The sequence below is a fragment of the Caenorhabditis elegans genome, chromosome X (assembly GCF_000002985.6).
Source record: "Caenorhabditis elegans chromosome X".
In the NCBI taxonomy this organism is placed as follows: domain Eukaryota; kingdom Metazoa; phylum Nematoda; class Chromadorea; order Rhabditida; family Rhabditidae; genus Caenorhabditis; species Caenorhabditis elegans.
In genome coordinates, this window is record NC_003284.9 from 12,941,062 (window position 1) to 12,963,483 (window position 22,422).

Here is a 22,422-nt window from a genome sequence, read left to right on the forward strand (position 1 = left end):
AATGCAATAAAGTTTTACAGATGTGTTACATAAATATCACTTTATGATCTCTAACCAACAACATATATAGTTCCAGTTTTCCTTACTATTAGTAACTTTGCAAGATTTTTCTGTAGAATTCGTGTACTGTTGTATACACAAGAATAAAAATTCTAGAAGTAAAGGGTATACAGAATACTTTGAACAAAATCCCAGAAACATTTTGAGGCTAGCAAAATATTGAGGTTGTATTGAATAAAATGCATATTGAAGAAATGTAAAAAAACATACTCAAAAGGATACCAGACAAAACTGTTGTTTTTTACACAACGAGTCTTTGAGCACAGTATCACCATAAAGATTGACTGTTATTTATTAAATGTCAAGATCAATTTGCTTATCTAATTCATAATTTTTATTGTGTTTATTTCATAATTCACAAAAAATGAACCCGCATAAACGAAATGAATAAACATGAAGTTATCATCGTTGTTCATCCAAATATATTTTCTTATTTCTTCTTGGCTTGAATGTCGCTCAAGCTAATGGTTCCGTAAAGTTTGTGACATCCAACGAAAACTGACTGCTTTTTGATAATTTGATTGAATGGCAGATTCCAATAAGTTTGAGAGTCAACTGGCTCATCAGCGCCAAGTTTGCGAAGTTCACGGATGCGAGATTCTAGTTTTCGTTGAGAGCTGAAATTATTTCATTTTTCTATTTGTTTAAAAATTTTCTACTCGTGAAAAATAGTGTTATTTTTCATATAGCTGTAATGTATGTGACATATATGTCTCGAATATAGTGAATGGTTGTTAGATGGTATATGAAACTGTAAATCTGGCTAAAACCTATTTAATTTTCAGAACTTACACTAGAAGAGGTTTAATATCCTTGTCGAACAAATAAACGGTCACAAATAGACTAAGCTTTGGTGGACCATTTCCTTCCTGAAACACACTTTTTCTTTCAATAATTATTTTCATTTTGTCAAACCTGAGTAGTAGCAGCTAAAATGTGATCTAACGCGTCTTCTGAAATTCCCTGCCATTCCAACAATGCAGCTAATTTCGGAAGGCAGAAACGGAGTTCAACATTATCATATTCTCCTTTCTAAAAATAGTGTTATTGACTGCATCGTAAATTTTTTTTAACGATGTTGCTCACTTTTAATGGCTCACATCCTGCTGGTTTGCCGTTCACAACAAGTTGAGCTCCGAGAATTTTCGTGAGAGAGTCCAAAGAATCACATGGCCGGCAGTAGAGACTGAAACAGCAGTGTTTACGTCATTTTTTGGAAACAACAAAACAACAAATTTTCAAGTTCGAAAATTTAAATTTCGTAATCATCGAAATACAACTAAATCTTGTTGTTTGAAGTTATAACATAACGACAAATTATGATAGCGTAGTACGTGGAGAGATGGCCGAGCGGTCTAAGGCGCTGGTTTAAGGCACCAGTCCCTTCGGGGGCGTGGGTTCGAATCCCACTCTCTTCAGTTCTTTTTTTTTAATTTATTTTGCAGGTTAAACACTTATGTATGAAATTGTTATAGTTATACTTTTTGTTTTAAGAGTGACCTCTAACTTAAAACTTTTAGGTACTTCACAGCTGTTCATCTATCATTAACTGCTCAAAAGGCTTTTTTTTCATTTCCTAATGTTTTTTCTAGCTCTAGAATCTTGATGATTTCCCTAATATTTCTGTCAATAACTCATTACCATGATCCAACACCTCCACAACCAGTGTCCGGATTGGCATCCCTGCACACTTCCGGTGGTCTTTGAGTGTCACCAGTGGTCGACACGGACAAGTAGATCAACAACTCGTCGCTCACATCCTCATGAATTTTCACTTTTCCCTAAAGAAAATGAATTATTATTATTATTGTAATAACGTCAATCATCAAGCATTGTTATTGTTTTTCAAAAATCAAAATAAAACACTCTTGGGGGCTAACTCACACTAATTGCATAGCACCCTTTCTGTTCAGTTGACTTGAGTAGCGCTCCACTATCCGAGTGGCCACCCTGGAACTCGATTTTGCGGTTCCAGTGAGAACCTGTAACACGTAAAGTATTAAAAAAGTGACAACGATAGTTTAATAATTACTTTTTCTCCATGCACAACTTTGATGTCTATGAAGGTTTAAGTTCAGATACTGAGTCGATGCAAATCCAAACAAAATTGCCAGTAATATCAGGCAGTTTGTAATCATGACAAATCTGTAAGATACCGTTTATGTAAAAATTTACAGAAAGTTACAAGAACAGTATAGAAAAAGTCACAGAAGTCACTGAATTCAAATAGTTCCATCATCGAAACATCTTCATATCTAATATTTGAATCAATCTTAGTTTAGCATTTAATGCAAATGCGGCAAGAAAGTAGCTGTGAAAAAGAAAAATCGTCAAATGGGGCAAAACGATACGAATGGAAGGAACCTGTTACGTAAGCTTAGAGATCTGTCTAAGCATGAAAAAAGAGAATCGGGTATGATATGCATTGTTGAAGGACCTAGACTTTCAATCAAAACGGGACTATGGCAGAGACCACAAGGAAAAATAAACTGAAATAAGGAAGCGAAATGTTCTACGATGACTGACCAGGAGAACATTGAAGATTCCAATGGTCTTTGATTTAGTGTTCACCTCGTCGTCGTCCGCCCTAATTTTTCAACTTGTCATAAAATTTGATTCCTCTGGAATTTCACAAAAGAAAACTAGTTACGAGAACAAGAACTAATGTGGAACTTTTAATGGTGTGTACTAGGTGTGTTTGAGAAGGGAAATATTTGTGACGCTTTACAAAATCAGTGTTCATGTGACTATCTTTTCAAATCGACTTCAAAATGTTGTTTGTAAGAATGGAGACCTAAATGAATGATGGAGTTTGTGGGCAAAAAATCTCAAAAACTACAGAAACAATGTCAGAAATAACGCAACAGTTATTTGTAATTTTATAATACTTCGGTTCTCAACTATAGAATATTTGGGAAACTTAGTGGAAAAATAATACCGCCGGCATATAGAATAACTCTTAAACTACTTTGGACGAATTAATGTTTTAACAGTGGTCGCAAGAGCATTCGAGCTAATGAAGTTTGGCAAACAAAGATTTTTTTGTGGACTACAAATTATGATAGGCATAATACCATTAAGCCCAATAGTGGCTGGGTGAACCTAGGGGGTGAGGCCGGACTTGAACTTATGACCTCCAGATTTCTAGCGGTCACCACTACCGACTGAGCTATCCGCCCCCCGAAATACAATTTTGTAAAGCAAAATTAAAAAATATATCTTTTCATTTTTTCACGTATCAATCATGTTTGCGCAATTTAAAAAATGAACTTTAATGAAAAAAAATCATAAACTTATATAATCTTGCAAAAACCCCTTGATAAGAAAAATGAGTCATTGAACGATTAAAACATAAATAAAAATTTCCACTAGCTTTAACCAAAAGTCCACACTTTTTCATCTTGCGAATACACAGTTTTCACACCCGTCTTTATAATCATTTTATACACTTTCTGTAATGCTGGCAATTCGCTTGAGTGCACTTGAATAGCAAAGGTTCACGCTTGGACAGAAAAGTGTGACGAAAGATATTGTGGAAGGGCAAATGAATGGTGGGCCGACACGCAGGGCAAAAAACGAATAATACTAAGAAATTGTGGAAGACGATAAAGACTGCGAATTGGTCGGAAACGAGAATTTGCCAAGAATCCCCTCATCTCCTTTCACCAACTAACCGCGGATAATAGATAATAGGTGTGAATCATTATTATTCGATCAGGAAACGATGCGCTATGCAAAGTGTTAGCTGGTCTGCTTGCGTTACATTCAGGTATACAATTTTTGCAGGAAATCACGCACATACACATCTGAATGTCACTTTATGTACAGTGTTTTAGACAAAACCAGTTTTAATACTGCGCTTGTGATAGTTGTACCAAATTCTGAATTTGTGAATGGCCAGGTATACATACTAGAGCTTAAAACTGGACTAAATTTTATTTGATCAAAACTGATTAGCAAAATTTTATTACAAATTAAAAGGTTTATTTCACGGTTCATTTAAAGGCGTAGAAATAAATTTGGGCACACATCAACCTACTGAACATGCATTTTAATCAATGGAATAATTGTGCACTAAAATAGTTTTATGACAAAATAACCTTGACAATATTTTAGAAAACTCCAAGATGTAACAAGTGTTAAGTTTAAGGAAGTCCAATGCAAAACCTTATATAAAGGATTAGGCACGTCTTGCAATTATAAAAAAGTATCCCACTGTTGAGCATCTCTTCTGACATTTCAAAAAAAAATTTAACAAAAAAAGGTGTAACCAGACTTGAATTTCCTTTATTAGTAACTGCTCGATTATAAATTTAAATAATCGGGACGTGGTTGAAACGCTTTAATTTTTTAAGCTATACTCGGTTGACAGAAAATAGACTGTTTGTATGATGGAAACTTTGTATCACAGCTCTAACAAAACAGCTTTATTTCACCAAAAGTACAAGGACTGGAGGAAAGAAAAATTGTATCAACTATCTCATTTCTGCACCTTCAACGCCCCCAAAGCCGGCTGCTGAGTTGAAGTTTTGGCCGGATTCCTGCTTTCGCCACCCGCTCCATTTTCAGATTGTCATCAGAAAACACTTCCTCATTTTCAGTCTCATGTTGATTCAACGACTGTCTTGAAGTCTTGGCCAATATTGTGGTCTGCAATCTGATTCGATGAAATCTTGGAAACAAGAATCATAAGTGAACAGGAAGGAGTGGATTCCAAGTAATTTGTTTACCGTTTCGAATTTATTCTCATCTTTGATCGTTTTCTCGGATGATTCCACCGGCCACATCACCATGAAATCTTCAGGAATCAGAGGGATGTCCTGAATTAAATTAAATTGAAATAAATGAAATGAGTCAGTGGTTTATTGAAAACACACTACATTTGATTGCACCTGCTAACTATAAGTTTTAAAATTATTTAGGGATGACAAATTTCCTCGTGATTCTATCTTTGCCAAAAATTAACAATTCCACCTGCATTAAACTCGTGGCCAAAACTTCAAAACATTAGGATTTCTCAAGTGTATCAATAGAATAGTGTTGTTCCAAAAAAAAAAACGCTTTATGTAAATTCAAAAAAAACACAGAAGTGAAGAAGTAAAATTTCCTTGACTCACCCTTTCAAAATTCCTCAGCCCTGAAGCATGTGCCCGTTTGCCCCAAAGAATACTGGACCTGCGGAGCTCCCCGTTTATAGCTCGTTTGTGCGTGATGAACCTCTGAATTTAGATTTTAAAATAAAAAATCTGACATCCATGAAAGCTTACATCAAAATGCGCCATGTCGTCACCACCCCCAATGCCTCCAAACTTCCTCATTTTCCAATCCTAAACATTTTGCGAATAATTCATAAGTTTGACTATTTTTGGTGTCCCTACCTGATTGGCCATGGTGACCCCAGCGAAGAAGAAAGCAATCAGAATAAAGAAGGTGTACTGCATGTCGTCCTGTGAAGTACAAGTATAATTCTCAGAGATTAATTTTTTTGGGAATGGAATTAAGAAAAAGTGTGAGCCGGGTGATTTTAACTGGCAGTTAATGAAACCGATTTTAGCGCAGGAGCAATTTGATTTTGTCTTCACCTGTTTTGTTAAAACAAGGGGCGGAGCTTTGAATGCAGAAAGAGAGAGAAGGTTAATTCGGAAATGAAGAATCTTGATAGACTACCCGGAATTTTAAAAACATCAGTATAAATTAAAACTGAGTGTGAAAAATAAAGCGAAGGAAAAGGCAAAAGACAAAAAAAAAGCAAAATATAAGTGTGACCACTCATCGAAAATTAGAGGATACCTAGGTTCGGAAAAAAATGACGTGCTCCTCACTGGCTTGCAAATCATACTAATCATGTTTTCCAGGTGAATTATTTATGAGTGGGGAGACAAGACTCTCCCCCCCCCCCCCCCCGCCCAAATGGTTTAGTACTGGTTCCTAATTGCTCCTTGGAAAAACGAAACGACTTTATTATCGTAGTTGGAGCAAGAAGTCTTCAAAGGATCTTTGGAAATTTGATGACAATTGGTAGTATACAGAGGGAAAACAGAACAAGGGACAAAGATAGATAGGGGAGGAGGAATTAGAGAGAGAGAGCAAAAAACTTTTAAACATTTTTAGATAATCAACTTGGTTTGCTGTTTTCATTAACATTCTACGAGGAGATCAGAAACGTGATGATTTGGGAGAATAAAATGAGTATAAGAATGTACTCGCGGGCTGGAAAACGTAAGTTCGGAAAACAACTAAAACCAGGAGTTTTTCCACAAAAGAGTTAAAAAATGCTCTTGACCTATAGCATGCAACATATCATCGTGTTATTTTTGAATTGCAGATGCTAGTTGATAGTCAGTCTCTATATACAGGTCTTTCGATGTTTCTAAGATGATTATGGAATATTATTCGTGTACTTGTGAAAAAAGGCAGCAGTGGCAAAACAATTATTTACAGAAGTCTGAATATTTATTTTAATCGCGAATTATTAAGAGGCGTGAAAAAAAAGTTACTAAAGTGTTGATGTCTTCGTAACGGTATTTGCAATTTGTGAAACATATCTCAAAGATTATTGGTAGCGATAAGAATTTTACGATTGCAAAAACTCGAATCATAATAGTTATTTGGCAAACAATTTGCATTTCTCATAGCTCAAATGAAATATTTTAATGATAATTTGTGAAATCCTGGAAAAAATTATGACTGGTACTACAAAACAGCTAAATATTTTATAGCAAAAATTTCAAAAGAATGAATAAGCTAAGCTCTTCCAAAAAAGGAAAGAAGGCGGAGACAAGTATCACCTGGGTGAACAAGGATGATGGACAATCAAAAATTATCAAGCAAAGAAAAAGAGAAAACTAAATTCAAAACGTACAGTGAAAAAATGAGATAGCCGGAAATAAAAAAACAATACATTTTATAGTGATTTGAAGTTGCATCTGCGAAATCTACTTTGGGAACTAGTGGAATTAGAAATGACGAGAAGGAAATTCTCCGACTAAAAATGTTTTCCTTGTTAAATGTCGTCAATTTGACCTGAAAGGACCTGCCAATTCGGGAGTAATTAGCGCATTCGTCTGGAAAACAAGGAACCCACTCTTTACAAAACACTACCGCACATCACTTGGCAAAGTGACGTTGCAATACGGATTTTTCTCGGGTTTCAGACAGAACCACCTCTGGCAGATGGAAAAACCTAGCAAAATCGGAGTTTTTGTTCTGTCGCGGTATTGAAACGATCAAAGCACATGGAGGTTAATACGGATTTCTTTAGACAATTATTAGGAATCGGCATCAAACATACCCATATGTTTATTTTGTTTTTACTATTGGAGTTTGGTTATCAGTTTTCCTACGTAAACCTTTTTAAAATAGGATTAAACTCGGTGGAAATCTGCAAAAATAGATTTCTTGATCGGATCAACTCTAGTTGTTCGGAAAAACAAATACTTTGAAAAATGGTCACTCATTGTCATGAATATTTTAGGATGTTGCCGTGAAAGTAAATTGTTGACCATTAGAAAAATTATATTTCTACTGTCAATAGTTCTATGACGCGAATGACTATGCAATGAGGAAAATTTTACAAACAAGTTCTGCGCTTTCATGATATCATTTGCGAGCAAAATTCTAATGTGAGAAAACGTTGTTTTCTAGTATACAATATCAAAATCCAAAATCTGGAAGCAAAATTGAAGACAAACAGGAGAATAGCTTTGTATTTTGCTCAATTTTCCAAATAAAAAAGCAAAGATCTGATTTCTTAAAACTAGAAAAGTGATGATGTTCCACAATTTGATCTGAATCTACTATTATAAATATTTTAAGTTTGTATCTAAGTGTAATAAACTTTAACGTATTCAAAGAAGTGTAGGTTGAGTTAAATTAGCAAGATGACACATCAAAGTTCTTTGAAAGGTCACTTTTCTGCAAGGAATTTGAATGATGCCATTTTATTTGAAGACGGAAAGCTTTTGGATTCCAGTTTACTATTTAAAAAAATCTAACAATACCAAGTTTCAAGTAAAAAAGATTATCTTCCGAATTTCTAGACAATACGTGAGACGATGATGTGAGCTCTCGGGGTTTTGGAAATTTTGAACTTCAAGTTTAACTTCAAAGTTTTTACAAATTCATGTAGTGCAACAAACAAGATAATCGGAAATCAGTCACAGTGTAGACGTAGTTGTCCTAACAAGAGTTTGCAGGTGTTTGTTATAAGGAAGTTTGTAGACCTTGATCGGCATAGAACTTGACTGCATTTTAGGATAACCACTTGTTAAATTGGTTTTACAAATGTAATTTGCACAAGTCGATTTGGAAAATGGAGATCAAAAATATTAATGGTCAATATGTTCTATGAATTATGTGAAAGGAGTCCAATAATGTGTTGTGAACTTCAGCAAAACGTACTTTTTTCTGAAAATATTTTGGTAGTGTTTTATAACATTTCGAAAGTCTATGCATAAGTTATTTCAAGACATAAGTGCTTGATGACTGGAGACGATCAAGAGTGACTAACCTAGACTTTAACTAAAATGTTATAAAACATCTGTTCAATGAATGAATTTAGAAACAAGACATGCTCCTCAACATTTGCTTGCTTGCAGGCAAACACCAGTCTCAAAAAAGACATTTAATTTTGAAATTCACAATAATTGAAACATTTTCAAGGAGTGGTCACAAAATACCACATTTTACAATGATCTCTTCTGAAATTTTGTCAAATACTTATGTGCTAATTCAAAATTAATTTTACATACTAACTAAAACTCAAACTGTTGGTTAAAAGTACAGTATTGTCTATGTTAAAAACTAGTTTTAATATACCGAATATTATTGTAAAAACCATGAATTTTTTTGTAATTTTTTAAAAAATTTAGTTTAACCATAGGCAAAACCAAAAAGTAGCAAAAAGTGAGTGATGCAAAATTAGCGGTTTGAAATTTTTTTTGCATTCACCATTTACATACATATTATTGAAAATTTATTCTCAGCAAATATTAACTAACCTTAATTAACAGAAAAATAAGATATAAGCCGACTATAACATTATTTTTGAATGTTCAAATGTTCCATTTCAAGTTGTTTTACCTCAAAATTCCGCGCCCAATATGGTTTGTTAAACGATTTGAAGGTGAGCTTCTAGATTTTTGTTTTCGACTTTTTATTTTTCGATTCTCATTTTCCATCTCGATTTTCTGAAATCTTGATTAATTGAAACAACTTGTAATGCAACAATTAATCAACCAGGTAAACGACAGGGCAGTGCGGCATCCGGATTTTTCGGCGAACCTTTTTTTTTCGGCCACAACATCTTTGATGGTTTTATGGTGGGGTGACAATGTGTCGACTGAAAGAATTTCTCCCTATATGGCCAATAATTCAAATATGTTGATTTTTGGGAAGTGTTTGGACTACTAGTGATTGAGAGTGTTTGAATACAAGAGACACAGAGATGCCCCTTGATTGTTCGCAGAAACATATTTTTAAGGGTATGACTACAATATTTGTAGGTTTATGCTTCAACGGATCAATGTGAAAAACTTGAATATATATTCGATTTAAAGAAACAACATTTTTCACAAATGCTGAAAAATACCGAAAAATGCCGAACATTTTTCGGCGTTCGCCGATCTCAACATTATTTTAAAACAAAATTTTGGGTCGGCGAACGCCGTTCGCCGTCTGCCGTTTGCCGCACAGCACTGGTATACGGTACATAATAATTTCAGGTTATTAAACAACTAGTTCGTTCGTGGAAACCAATTTTTTATGCTTTTCAAAGCTTAACAGTAAGTCATGAAGTACATACATTTAGTCGTTTTTCTCAGTTTTGATTTTTTTGTTAGATACTTTTTGTGGATATAACTCTTTTACATTCTTCAAATAATACCTTCAAGATGTAAATTTAGATTTCATGGTGAGCCAGCAACGTTTATTTCTCCACGTGACGCATCTAATCACAATTTGATGGAGTAAGATGTTTTGATGTTTTGAACTCCATTGTTATTTTAATCCGTCCTTTCCGTACTACAAACAAAATACCTCACAGTTGATAAAATTAGCAGCGGATCATGTCATCAATACGTGTATTTTAATAAAAGCCGCCAGAGCTTTTACTGATGTCAGCAACAAGTTTTTCCTACTTGCTCAGCTGCTCTCGTTTACCACAAATACCTCCCATAGCAAAAAGGTTCCTCTGTTGGATGAAAGATCAACAGGCCCACTTCAATTTCCGGGAACACGTCATCGTCTTGTTTATTGTTAAATGGGAAGGGTATATTTGCAGGTGAAACGGATACCAGAATTTCTCAGAGTTGGGTGGCATTATGCATCATGCTCAATGACTTTTGATTTGATGATGTATATTGTTAATGCAAAAATCAACAATATTTTAGAAAAGTCAGTAAGAAGCATGAACATGAAAAATAGAATATACACAAAGAACATGTTACATAAAAAATTAAAAAGTCAAATTTTCGAAAATACATACATACATAAAACTTAAACTATATATGTAATGGAAAGTGTCAGTTGCAGAATTATCTGTTTTATATGACAAATTATTAAAAATATAAAGAACGTTCAAAGTGGTTTTTTAACGATATGAACCAAGGAAAACGGACAAAAATGAATGCACTGAAAATTTCCATTATAATTTTTAAAAAACACATTTATTAATGCACATTTCGTGTAAAACAAATTATAAGGATTCTTGTACATATATCTCTAAATTGTCCCAAAACAAACGTTAAAAAAGTAAGAAATATCCGAAATGATATGTTCACAGTTTTATAGTTTGCATTACAAGTTGTGCATTACAATTTCATTTTAAAAAAACTTAATTTTACCGGTAATCACAATTTTTTCAAATTTATCTATGTCGCAAAAGACAGAAATTGTTTTTTATAAGTCTCACTTTATTTACATTGTTAATCTTGCCTTTTTGATTAATGAAGGTATATCGCTAGGTCTTCCCGGAACCAAAATTGAGCACCCGTTCTTTTGCTGGAACATGTTCTATGTTAAAAAAAAACTGACTAACCCACAGTTTTTGAAGTTATTACCTGTTAATGCATGAATTCAAAGTACCTGATTTTTTTTATCGAAACACAAGGAAGAGTTCCTGTAATTATTTTGAACGAAAATTGCTCAGTTTTTAAAAAATTGTTGCTATATGAGTTCATTTCGTTGCTTGTCGTAATTGTAAGAAATTTAACCGACACAAATGAGAAGTTTTTTTTTAGAATGTTGCTCACTTTTCATCAATATGGTGCATATTCGTAGAGTACATAGACAAAACTTAAATTAAACACACTGTGTCTAATTATCCAAAAATTTATCCGACTACACAAGTTGTGTCGAACCCCCACAAGGTACAGTTCATTACACTTAAGATGTTTTTCATTGAATTTGTATCATTCCAGAGGAAAAAAACAACAGAATCTAGAACTATTATCTGATCTTTGCTTCACGTGCCCTTCTAATTGATGGCCCGTATCGTTGTAACAATCTCAAATTCTGCGGATCGTCGCTCCTTGCTCTTTTTCCATTCGGCCGAATGTTTTGCTTATGGTTAGTGTTCCGGCACAAGAAAACATACATTGTTCTCAAATACTAAATTTTTTAAATCTGAGTCCTTTACTTTCATTCTAAATATACTCTCACAATTTGTTTCTTTTTTAATATTTATTCATTTTGAGTCTCATATTCCAGGAAACCAAAAAACCAAAACATTTATTAAGTTTGCAATGTGAACCAACACTTCAGAAATGTGATATTTTAACAGAGTGGTCCTTTATTCTTGGACGAAAAAATATTCAACGAGAATAGAATGGAGTATACACCATATTTTGCGTGCGAATCCCCACTTTTTTGTTTTTGTCTCTTTTCTGTCTTGGAGGAAACCAATTAGTGATTTTAAGAAAACATACACGTTAAATATAGGAGATTAGAGGTCCACAAAAAAACATTTCCAGAGAAATGAATACCTTCAAGTTTTTCTTTACAACCAGGATGTGCCTTTTGTATTTTTTCTTGGATTTTGTGAATTTATTTTTGACGCGAAGTGGGAAAACAAAAAGGTCTCCGACCGCTTTGAAGTGATCTTAATTTTTGATAAATAGGCTCGTTCCGAGCTCATTCCAGAAAGATTCAGTTTCTGTGGACTCTTCGGTCTGACAACACTACCGTGAAATAGAAAAGACGACGCCAAAAGTCATATAATTTTTTGTTCGATTTGTTATTTTTTTCACCTTTTTTCATTGCTATTTTGGAAACCTAGGTATAATTTTGTACTTACAGTGTCATTTATTTTTCAAGTATCATATCAGAAATAGATTTGAATTAAATGTTTTGTATTCTGTTTTTATTAGTTATTGAGTTGCTTTCTCCCTGATTTTAAATGTGATTATGTGGGACGGGTTAGCCTAGTCTCAACTAACTCTACAGGAAAAAATTGTCATTAACCCAAACAAAAACGACTAAATCATCGTTTCTTGATTTTTTAATCATTAAGATTAGGTAAAAATATGTAGAACCATAACAGTTAGCCCAAATACGGTAACACAAATGCTTTACCGCTTCCAGCACAATTTTCACATAAGGCTATATAAAGTTTGACTTTTCCCCTATGCTTGTTTCCAGCAATTGTGTTTACCCAACCTCACATTCTTTTTTTCACAGTTCAAAGTATTTGGTATTCTAGGTTTTTTACCTTATTTAGTTTGCAGAAAGGAAGTATTTCTCACGCCTATGAATATTTCTGTCTAAAACAAACAATTCTTAAACGTGATTTTTCAAAAGAGATGTGGAAACATGACTAACTTTTTGGCATCCAGAATAGGTTTTCTTCAGTTTTTGTTCTCACACTTTGGTCAATTCTAGCGCCAAAAAAAATTGAAAAGTAGACCGAAATAGATTATTCTCAAGCTAAATGCTTAAATACTCAAATCCTATGTATCCTTTCACATATATAATTTATTAATGTGCGACTGGCATTGGAATACAGTCTTCTTGAATGCAGTTTCTAGTTTGATTCTGCATTTAATCTCAGAGGTGGTGTATTTCCTAAAACACTGATGGGGCTGAAATGACAGAATATTATAGTAAAACTTTGTCGAAATTCCGGTATTTTCAGTTTGAACAAGCTTGCCGGATTTCACACAACAGGGAGCGATTGCATTGATTTTTTCCTATACTGCGCCAGACATCATACAAAACTCTAGACTAATTATGAAAAATTATGATTTTCGCCTTAAAACTTCTGATGTTTTTGAGTTGATTTATTATTATGTTGAGTCATTTTAGAATCAAATTATTAGCTTTAATCGATTTATTCACTACAAGAAGGGGTTTTAATAAGAAAATATTCTTGAAAAAATAAACCACTTGTTTTGCAAAACAACAGTTACAGAATCTATAAAACCCGATTTGCCAAAAAGTTTTAAAAAGTGGTTTGGCAAGTATATTTCTTGCATTTTTTGTATTTTAGATACTTAATTTTTTTCCTTAAAATAAATGTTTCAAACTGCAAACAACAATATTTTGCGAGACTTGCATTACTTTACAATGACAATTTCCTTTCATTCCTCGCAAGTCTTTGTCTTGCATTTGTCACATTGAAAATGTTCCGATCCATCAATGAGCAAGCACAAAAACAACAATTAACATCTTCTTATGTTCATTCAGTTTCATTTTCTTTTTTATATGTTGATAATAGATTTACAAGTTTTGTTTTGTTTTGTTTGGATTTATTGTCTCAGTTTCTGGAATTTTTTTAAAGATTTTTGGAAGTTTGTTTTTCTAATGTAATCTTTCAACTTTCATAGTTTCTATTTGTAGCAAATGTTGCAAATTGTGAACTTTAAACATTTAAAATACATGATTCTAAGATTCAAACATCTTTTTTGATCACTATCCTAGACACAAAAGTGGGTGGCATTTCCAATTACTTTCAGTGTTTCTACATGAATGGGCAATCCCTTTGGAAAACGAGCGACGAGAAGTGAGAGAAAAAAACATTTAATTTTTTAAAAATGTCTTAAAGATATTGTCTCAACTGGAAAATTTGTGAAGTTTTTCCTACATGTCAACCTTTGTCCAAATGATTCATGCTAGACCAAAGATGAAAAAGGAGAAAAGGAATGAGGAAATGTTTATGAGACGTTTATGCTTACGAGAGTAGAGTTAAAAAGTAATTTAATTGAAATTTAGACAACTAAAATTGAATTTCAAAACGGAGCTAATTTTAAACTGTTCTTGTTTTTTTCTGGTCAAACTTCACATGTTCTTGACTACACATTGAAATTATTGTTAGACTGTATTCAAAAGTTTTTCTTAACTACTGCGTTTCTTGTTGTTTATTTACGATTATGACTACTCGTGTTATGTAGATTTCAATTTCGAAACCATATAGTTGAGAACTTAGAGCCGTCAAAATGCATAACATAACTATTTATTTTACTGCTTTTATTCTCATAGAACACAGATGTACAGCAACTTTGAAATAGTTTAAATTTCTGTCGTGCCGTTTTCTTATTTATTTAACATAGTAGCAAGTTTTTTACAAATTTTGTGAGCCGCTAAACATGGTGCAACCGAGCTTTATATATTTTCTGCAAAATTAAAACAAAGCAGTTACTTTTCCGCAAGGCAAACTTAGAAAAATTTGAGATTCAAGTTTTATCTAATCTACTCTATCTTTTTTTTCGAAATTTTAAACAGGTGTCATTAGGAAAGTTTTTTGGGAACCATCTTGTTTTCGGAAAAAAGTAATGAAAAGTTGTTGTAAAAATTATTCAATATTCCACATTTGCTTGAAAATAAAAAATAAAAAATTTTAAAAGCCTCACTTCATATCTTGCACTGTTTTTTGTGTGTTACCTTGATACTTTCAAAAATTAATATTTGGAAACGACTACATTTGCATCACAAGAAATGTAAATTCTCACAATTTAAGAAAGTTAGGTACAGCATACAGCATACCAGACGTTTTCATGAAAAAAGTTTTAGTGATAAAATAAACTACATTAAATAGTACATTGTTTGCATATAACAATTTTGCCTACAAATGGCCAGCATTTCAGATATAAACGTTCGAAATAACCTACGGATAGTCAAGGTTAAACATGTTTCATAAAGATGGCGGAAAAATTTTTTCCACATTGTTTTTCAGTTCAAATGTAAATTAAATTTCATTGCTACATTGGTTTCTCAAGATACATATTTAAAAAATGATTTTTGAAAAACTTATCCCACTTTTTTAACATATGTGTAAACCGAGCACTCGGGAGACGCCAGTTTGAAGGCTAATATCTAAATTGCTGGTCACTTGTGGACAAAATTTTTAAATACAAACAATGCACTATTCAATACGGTTTATTTTATTACTGAAACTTTTTTCATGAAAACGTCTCGTTCTTGAACTACAAGCGTTTTACAAAAAGTCGTCAAAAATTGACTCGCGAGGTGTCGGGCGCTGTATCTATTGAAATGGTTATTGTGCAACACTAATAAATACGTCATCGTGTAGGCAACATTAAGGGCAACATTTTGTTAGTTTAACTTTTCATACCTAAGTTACTAGTTTCAGAGTTATACTTGTTTGAAAATTTTGAAAAATCACTGAAAAACACAAAACGCATATACTTTTGGCCGACACTGTATGTTCCCCTTTGAGTGTCCAAACTTCTATCCAAGTTCTGACTAAGTTGTCTTATGATTTGGATTACGTATTACTCCGTTTTTTTCAAACGTGCTCTCAGACCGGTTCCCACGGTTTCTGAAACTCAGATCTACTTCTACATGCTTGCGTCATTGTAACGTATCTATTTAATTTTGCTTGCTGCTTGATCAATTCAAAAAATGATTATTTATTTTCAACTAGAAAGATATAAGGTTTCAATAAATTTTAAACATTTTCGTAAACAATTTTGAGTTCAAAAATTCATATGTACATAAGACTTCGTAACGTCATATTTGGAACATGATCAGTTGCAATAATGAATCAAAAGTCTTATGATTGCACTTGAAATTAGTTAGTAATTACGTGTAATGACGTTTTCACTGACAAAATTTAAGTTTGTATTCTCATGAATTAGTATGATCACTTCAGAAAAAGATGAAAAATACACTGCAGTTTCATCTAGAATATTGATAAATTAAGGTCTTACTCAAAAAAACATGTTGAAAAATAAACCATTTTTATATTCTGTACAATAGGCTTTATGGGCAATAAACCTGTCTGTGTTTTTTATGATTGTTTTTGAAAATAACTTTACAATGTCAAAATCAATCAACTCTTTGTTATTTTGGTTTTAAATTACTTGATCGCGGTCAAAACAATTTTTGAGCTTGCTGAGCTTTTCACACCTCAAAATTATTTTGTCGGTGTTTTTCACAGTTCAAAATTTTAAATCGCCTCTAACAAAAACTAGAAGTCCCCATTTTGTTTTCTTTTACATTTTTTTAAAAGTTCTTAAGAAAAATAACTATAGCCAATTTCCTGCACTTTTTTAAAATCTATTTTCATATTAGCAAAAATTGTTATCCGCATATTTGAAACAAGATTCGAACGAAATAATTTGGTATGATGTTATGTATTGACACAAAATATTAATTGTTTTCTTTTGCGCTTAGTTTTTGTGTAGTTATTGTTTCCAAACTGTTTCCCGTAATAATAATTTTTACATCATATTTTAAGGAGGACATATTAAAACAAGAATCTAAAAAGTTATACGCCACCTTTCTTTCTATTAAATATTCAGTTAACAAAAAAATTATTTTGCAAAATGTAACAATTTTTCTGATACATATCGAAAGAATTTATGTTCCAAATCTAATCCCGTGCTCTTTCGCTCATTCGCGAAACATTAAAACCCAAATAAGTGCACTTGGCACTGCGTACGTGAGAGCCCTATTTCCAAACTTTTTCAATTTCATCATTTACCACGAAGTAAAATCCCAACCCAAACAACATCTCAAAAACGCATCATCGCTCTAAACATAAAACTTCCAGCTATCTAAACAAAACGTCCCACTCATTTTTTTTGTTGGATGGTCAAGGTAAATCTAATTCATCTGTGCATCTGCACCATAACTCCTGCACATTTCTTCGCCTGCTCTTCTATACCAATTATGCAGCCAATCAACCACCCGCCGCTGTTTTCCGGTGATGCAATGTGAGCATGCGTCATCCTTTTTTTTCCCGTATTCAAATCATCGCGGGCAGCTGTATGTGGGAAAAACTTTTTGTTGTTTAAATCTTTAGATTGGTAATATAAAATTGCTAATATCAAAATCAACTAACAATTCTTTTGAGAATGGAAACATTTCAAAACAAACATGCAATCTGAAAAATGATTCTACGAAGTGGTTTTTATTTAAAGGTGGAGTAGCGTCTGTGGGCTTTTGCCCAAAATGACAGAATAAAAATTAAAAATGTTATTTGTTTTATTTTTATTGCAAAGTTTTTTAAAAAATAATAAAACTTTGAAAACATTTTTTAAAAAGTTATATTCGCTTTATTTTAAAGTTATATTCGCTGTATTGGGACTGTATTATGTCGTTTAGGACAAAAAACCAACAGCCGCTACTCCACCTTTAACGAATTTTATAATATGAAACATACTGTTTCTAATAGTGACATAAATGCTTAAATTATTATAAAATACATATGCCCATAAAAGTGCAACTTAAGTCTTATAGTCAGGTATTTCTTTCTTGAGTTTTCTTTAAAAAAATAGTAGTGCATTTTTTCAGCCCTATGCTCTCAGCTTTACCTGCATTCCATTTTGGTATTATAAAAATGAAAAAGGAAATAAATTTTATATTCTTTACTACATTCAGTTTCTTAAAATTTCCTTACAACCAAGTCTGAGTCAAAATTTTCTCAGTCATCTCAGAAAAGTCCATAAACTACCTAAACTTCTTTATACTATCTCTTTGTTGGTTTAAACCGCAGACAACTGTAACAAAGAGTTCCGAAAATTTCATTAGTTTTTGACGTTTGTGCTAGATCGAAAACTGATGTCTTCAAAGAACGAAAGTTTGATTTTGGTTTGCGTACGCATATACATTAAATTAATTCGGTGCTGAAATTATTGAATAAATTAATGAATGAACTATTTTGCAAGTTTTTGTTTCATGATTACAACATCCGCGGTCAGTTTTAGAGAAACAATAAAACAATCTATATGTTAACGTGATATTTAAATATTGTGGTTCTTTGTGCTTCCAGTGTTCCATAATCCGCTCACACCATGATAGAACAATCATTTTGTTCCTTGATCCTGTTAATCTGACATAGTTCATCCCACCCACAAGATTCCGATTTACGGCTTTCACGTTTTCTGAAAGTTTCAGTCTACACTTATTTTGATAATGAAAAAATAGAACACTTGGCAAGTGTTTTTTTTTGTTGAAAAATAACAACTGTGTTATTGAAATTTCAACTCTTTCTCAAATCATCTGCTCCGTTTCATTTTAATGACTTCATGCGCGCCATTTTATTGAAAATATTTTTTCCATACTCCTGTTATTAATATTGACTGTAGTAAAATAAAGCGTTCAAAGGTTTAAATAACTTTTCTAGATTTAAATCAACCCAGACGATTTTAGGGGTTTGCTCCATTTATAAGCTTTAACTGGAGATTGTAAAGTATCAGGTTCGATCATTATTTCTAAAACGATTTTGACCCCATTTCATGTGAGAGCATCGCCGCAACAATTTTTGCCTTTTTCATGCTCTATATTTCATTTATAAAACATAATTTTTTTAAGTATCGGAAAATGTGTTTTAGTTATTTGGTTAATAAAAGTTCTCCAGCTGCAAAATATTACATAGTATTATATAACTATCACAAATCAGAACAAATACAAACAAACACACATCAATTTTGATTGCAAACATCACAATCCAATTACATCTTTCCGGGTGGTCTCAGACTTCCGGAAATATCGGGAAGTAAAACCTAATCTTTCCAGACAACCTCCAACCTTGAGCCACCCGCATAAAACCTATCAGTTCAACATCCCACACTCGCATAATTAATGACCTACGTCTTCCTTCTACGAAAGTTCTTCGATCTTAATGCTTTTTAATTTTTCATAACTTCCCCCTTCACGTTTTCGCCACGACAGAGATCATCATCATAATTGAGCATTTTTCCCGTTTTTATAAAAAATGGAAGGCGTACTATGTACATTATCTTTTCTTTTAAAATTTCTAGTATGCCCTCAATTCAATAAAAGTACATCTGAGAAACCTCTGTTTTTATTTTAAATTCTGAATATCAATCAGATCAATGGTGATTTCACATTTAGAAATACTAATATACTTTGAAGATTATCCCATTGAGATATTGTGCAACTTTCAATAAATACACCTACTCTTATTCCATCATTGAAATGAGTTAAAACAGAGAACAAGCTATTTTCTAGTCGAATGTGTTTGCAACATAGGGTTAGGTTCAGAGGTTAGATATCAAGCGACGTACATTTTAAGAGACAAGGAAATTGCTCATTGGCGTTTCACACAATCTTCTTTCGCAAATTGCTCTCAGATATTCATTTTCTTCACATCGTTTTGTTTGTTCAGATTTTATTGGGGGAAATGTTTTAGTTTAAGAGTTTGCTGAATTTTTCGGTAAAAAATAAAAAATAGTTTGATAAAAATATATTGATAGTAATTTAGAATATTTTAATAGCCGCACTCCTTGTTTTTTTTAAACAAGTTTTAAAATTTCATGAAAACGTTGTTTTTTTTGGTATGTGTTATTTATGCCGCTCACTTGTTAAATTGCGTTGAAAAAGTAAACAATAAGAGTTCGAAAAAAACTCTTCCAAACAAAGCTTGGTATCTTAGGTACTCATGTACTGTAGGTACGTTGGAGAAAACTAGTACAACTTGGTCTCCTCTTTTGTAAATCAAAAACTTGCGTACTTCCTTCTTTTTAGATTTTCTTTAAGGAAAAATGAACAAAAAAAAATTCAGAATTTCATTAGATTTTTGCTGTCTACCTCCATTAAGTCCAAAGAATAGATCCATACTTAAAGACGAATAAAATTTTAAAACTACGTATGACACAATTTTTCGTGCTTGAGAAACATTTTCTCTGCTAATATATAAATTTAGTTCCTCCACCAACATCCACCAACGCAAGTTAATTCCAATTATATCCATAGAATATCATAGAACACAGTAGATGCTAGTCAGACGATAGATGTTTGTATTTCTCTGAATTTAAAGTTTATGACTCTCAGAATCATGCTCAAATTTTGAGAACTGTTTTTTCAGGTTATCAAAGTTATAAGCTGATAACACTAATACATTCAAAACAGGTAGCTTAATTGACCTAAAACGATAGCTTCTTCATCTATATTCCTAACTGAACATTTCACAATTTGATGCGCTTCGTTGCTCATTCACAAAATGACAAGATGTCAAAGCTCCATATGTAAAAATGAGCACGGAACACATCGAATTCGCTTATTTTCCCCCATTGAATTGCTCATAATTTTGCGGATTGTTTTGGTGTTTTTTTTTTTGCGTCAGTGTCTTCTGTTTTTCGTTTTTCTTGAAGGAAAAAGGAAGAAATAGTCTTATGGGAGTAATTTTAAACTGAGTGAGGTTACTTGCTGATTCAATTGAACACCAATGGTTTGGTTAGAAGCAAGATGCTGAAATTGCTGGACTTTTTGAAAAGCTGTTTTTCCAGTTTTCACATTTTTTTATTCGACTCTATCGTGGATAACCACCATAGTCGCCGGAAATTTATGAAAATCAAGTACCCTTTTTTTTGAAATTATTGGACAATATAATATTATTATCGAAGTGAATGACGTGCTTTGAAAGCGTTCCTGAAAATATCAAGTTCGTCGTGAAAATAACAGTAGGTGTACTTACGCCTATTTTTGAAAAACCGTTGTACATTTTTCAAACAATGGTTAGTCACGTGTAGTTCAAACTCTTTAGGACACTTGAACCCCGCCCCAACAAAACCTCTTATCTGTTTTGTTACTTTAGAAATAAAACAAAAATAAAAAATGTATAGCACTGACATCAGTTCTATCAACTCAAGACAAACTACTAATCTCATTTTCTTTGATAATACCGACAAATGGAAGGATAGCAGTGTAAAAAACATCAAAGAGCCGGTGCTTGATTAATTGAACTACGATTTTTCAATGAATTAAATAGTTGTTTTTTTTCTACTTTCCACAGAATAGTGTGAATATAAATGCCGAATCATTTTTCTGGAGTTTCCAACTTGACTTTCACTTCCGATCTTTGATTGAGTTTTTTCTACATTATTTCGAGTATCCACTATGTTTATCCGTGCATTTTGCAACTTTTTGGCTCTGAGAAACCAACAAGAACATTATTTCTAACAATAGATGCAAGTTCGAAACGTTTACTTCCGTTTTTGGTGTTTGGCTCGTTATTCCCATTTTTGTTACAACTTTGACAAAAGTTCATCTCAAGTTACAGATTTTTATTTGTTTCGCGTTTTTATTTTTGCTTTTTGCACTCGTAATGACCAATCATCGTTGTTTAATAATTTTCTCACGTGGAGAAGAAGTTCTCATTAATTTATTATTTGTAGTGGGAGTATGGTAAAGAGATATAGAATATCCAGGTTTTTTCTCCGATTCAATCACCACCCTCTTTACGATCTGTAATTCTTGCTCTTTCATAAATGAATAGAAGCGTCTTGGGAATAATTCCGAATTACGAACGAGAATCATCAAAGAACTGGGTTCTCATATGGGCCCTCCAGGCTTTCGATAAAAAAAAAGCTTATGCTGACACGTCATCGCAAACATAGTCTCTTCCGTTTTTTTTTTCGCATTCACTCATTTATATTACATTAAACTCGTTAACCATTCAACGTCTCTAGTTGGTTCGAAAAAATATAAAATCAAGACGAATGTGTTTTTTATTTTATTCTTTATAACACCGCCTATTTTGTTATTTTGATCTGAAAACTCACATTTCGATCCGGTCTATACCCAGGAGTTGTTGTATTTATTTTCGGTGTTTAGCACTTTATGGATATTTTATTCATTTTGCTCAAAAAAAGAACCAGCTAAGGAGCACCTTAAAAGTTTTAGTTCCATTAACGCTCAGGGTCAAATTACTCTCGAAATTTTTTTTTTCAGCAAAACATATAAATATTAACTTTCATCAATTTAAAATTTTATCGTCTAATGATAAAAAGTATTTTAAACTAGCAGTTTATTATTTGTATTATTTTTGTGACCATATAGTCGCAAAAACAGCTTAACACCGAAAAACAAGTTATTTCTCAATGAAACTTTAAAATTTCCAGTCGAGGTGCAACTAATGAAATTTTCGTTCAACATTGTTAT

General features: G+C 32.7%; 2 protein-coding genes and 1 non-coding gene across 3 annotated transcripts; 1 reads left to right on the forward strand and 2 right to left on the reverse strand.

Moving 5' to 3' along the window:
• Nucleotides 1-380: 380 nt before the first annotated feature.
• Nucleotides 381-2,205, reverse strand: gmap-2 (GM2 Activator Protein family member). Its single transcript, NM_001373544.3, has 7 exons — nucleotides 2,093-2,205; nucleotides 1,945-2,042; nucleotides 1,702-1,841; nucleotides 1,147-1,246; nucleotides 976-1,092; nucleotides 853-929; nucleotides 381-677 (listed from the first exon to the last, which is right to left on the reverse strand). The coding sequence occupies exons 1-7, from the start codon at nucleotides 2,196-2,198 to the stop codon at nucleotides 491-493; spliced, it is 825 nt and encodes a 274-aa protein (NP_001359613.1). The 5' UTR covers nucleotides 2,199-2,205; the 3' UTR covers nucleotides 381-490.
• On the forward strand, nucleotides 1,397-1,478 carry C05E7.t3. Its single transcript has one exon. It is a non-coding gene; the product is annotated as a tRNA-Leu (tRNA).
• A 2,267-nt stretch (nucleotides 2,206-4,472) lies between the features above and the next one.
• nssp-88 (Neuropeptide-Like Protein) lies at nucleotides 4,473-5,572 on the reverse strand. The gene is made up of 5 exons (NM_077752.3): nucleotides 5,439-5,572; nucleotides 5,328-5,387; nucleotides 5,178-5,279; nucleotides 4,791-4,880; nucleotides 4,473-4,710 (listed from the first exon to the last, which is right to left on the reverse strand). Exons 1-5 carry the CDS (start codon nucleotides 5,499-5,501, stop codon nucleotides 4,555-4,557), a joined length of 471 nt encoding a protein of 156 aa, NP_510153.2. The 5' UTR covers nucleotides 5,502-5,572; the 3' UTR covers nucleotides 4,473-4,554.
• Nucleotides 5,573-22,422: the final 16,850 nt, after the last annotated feature.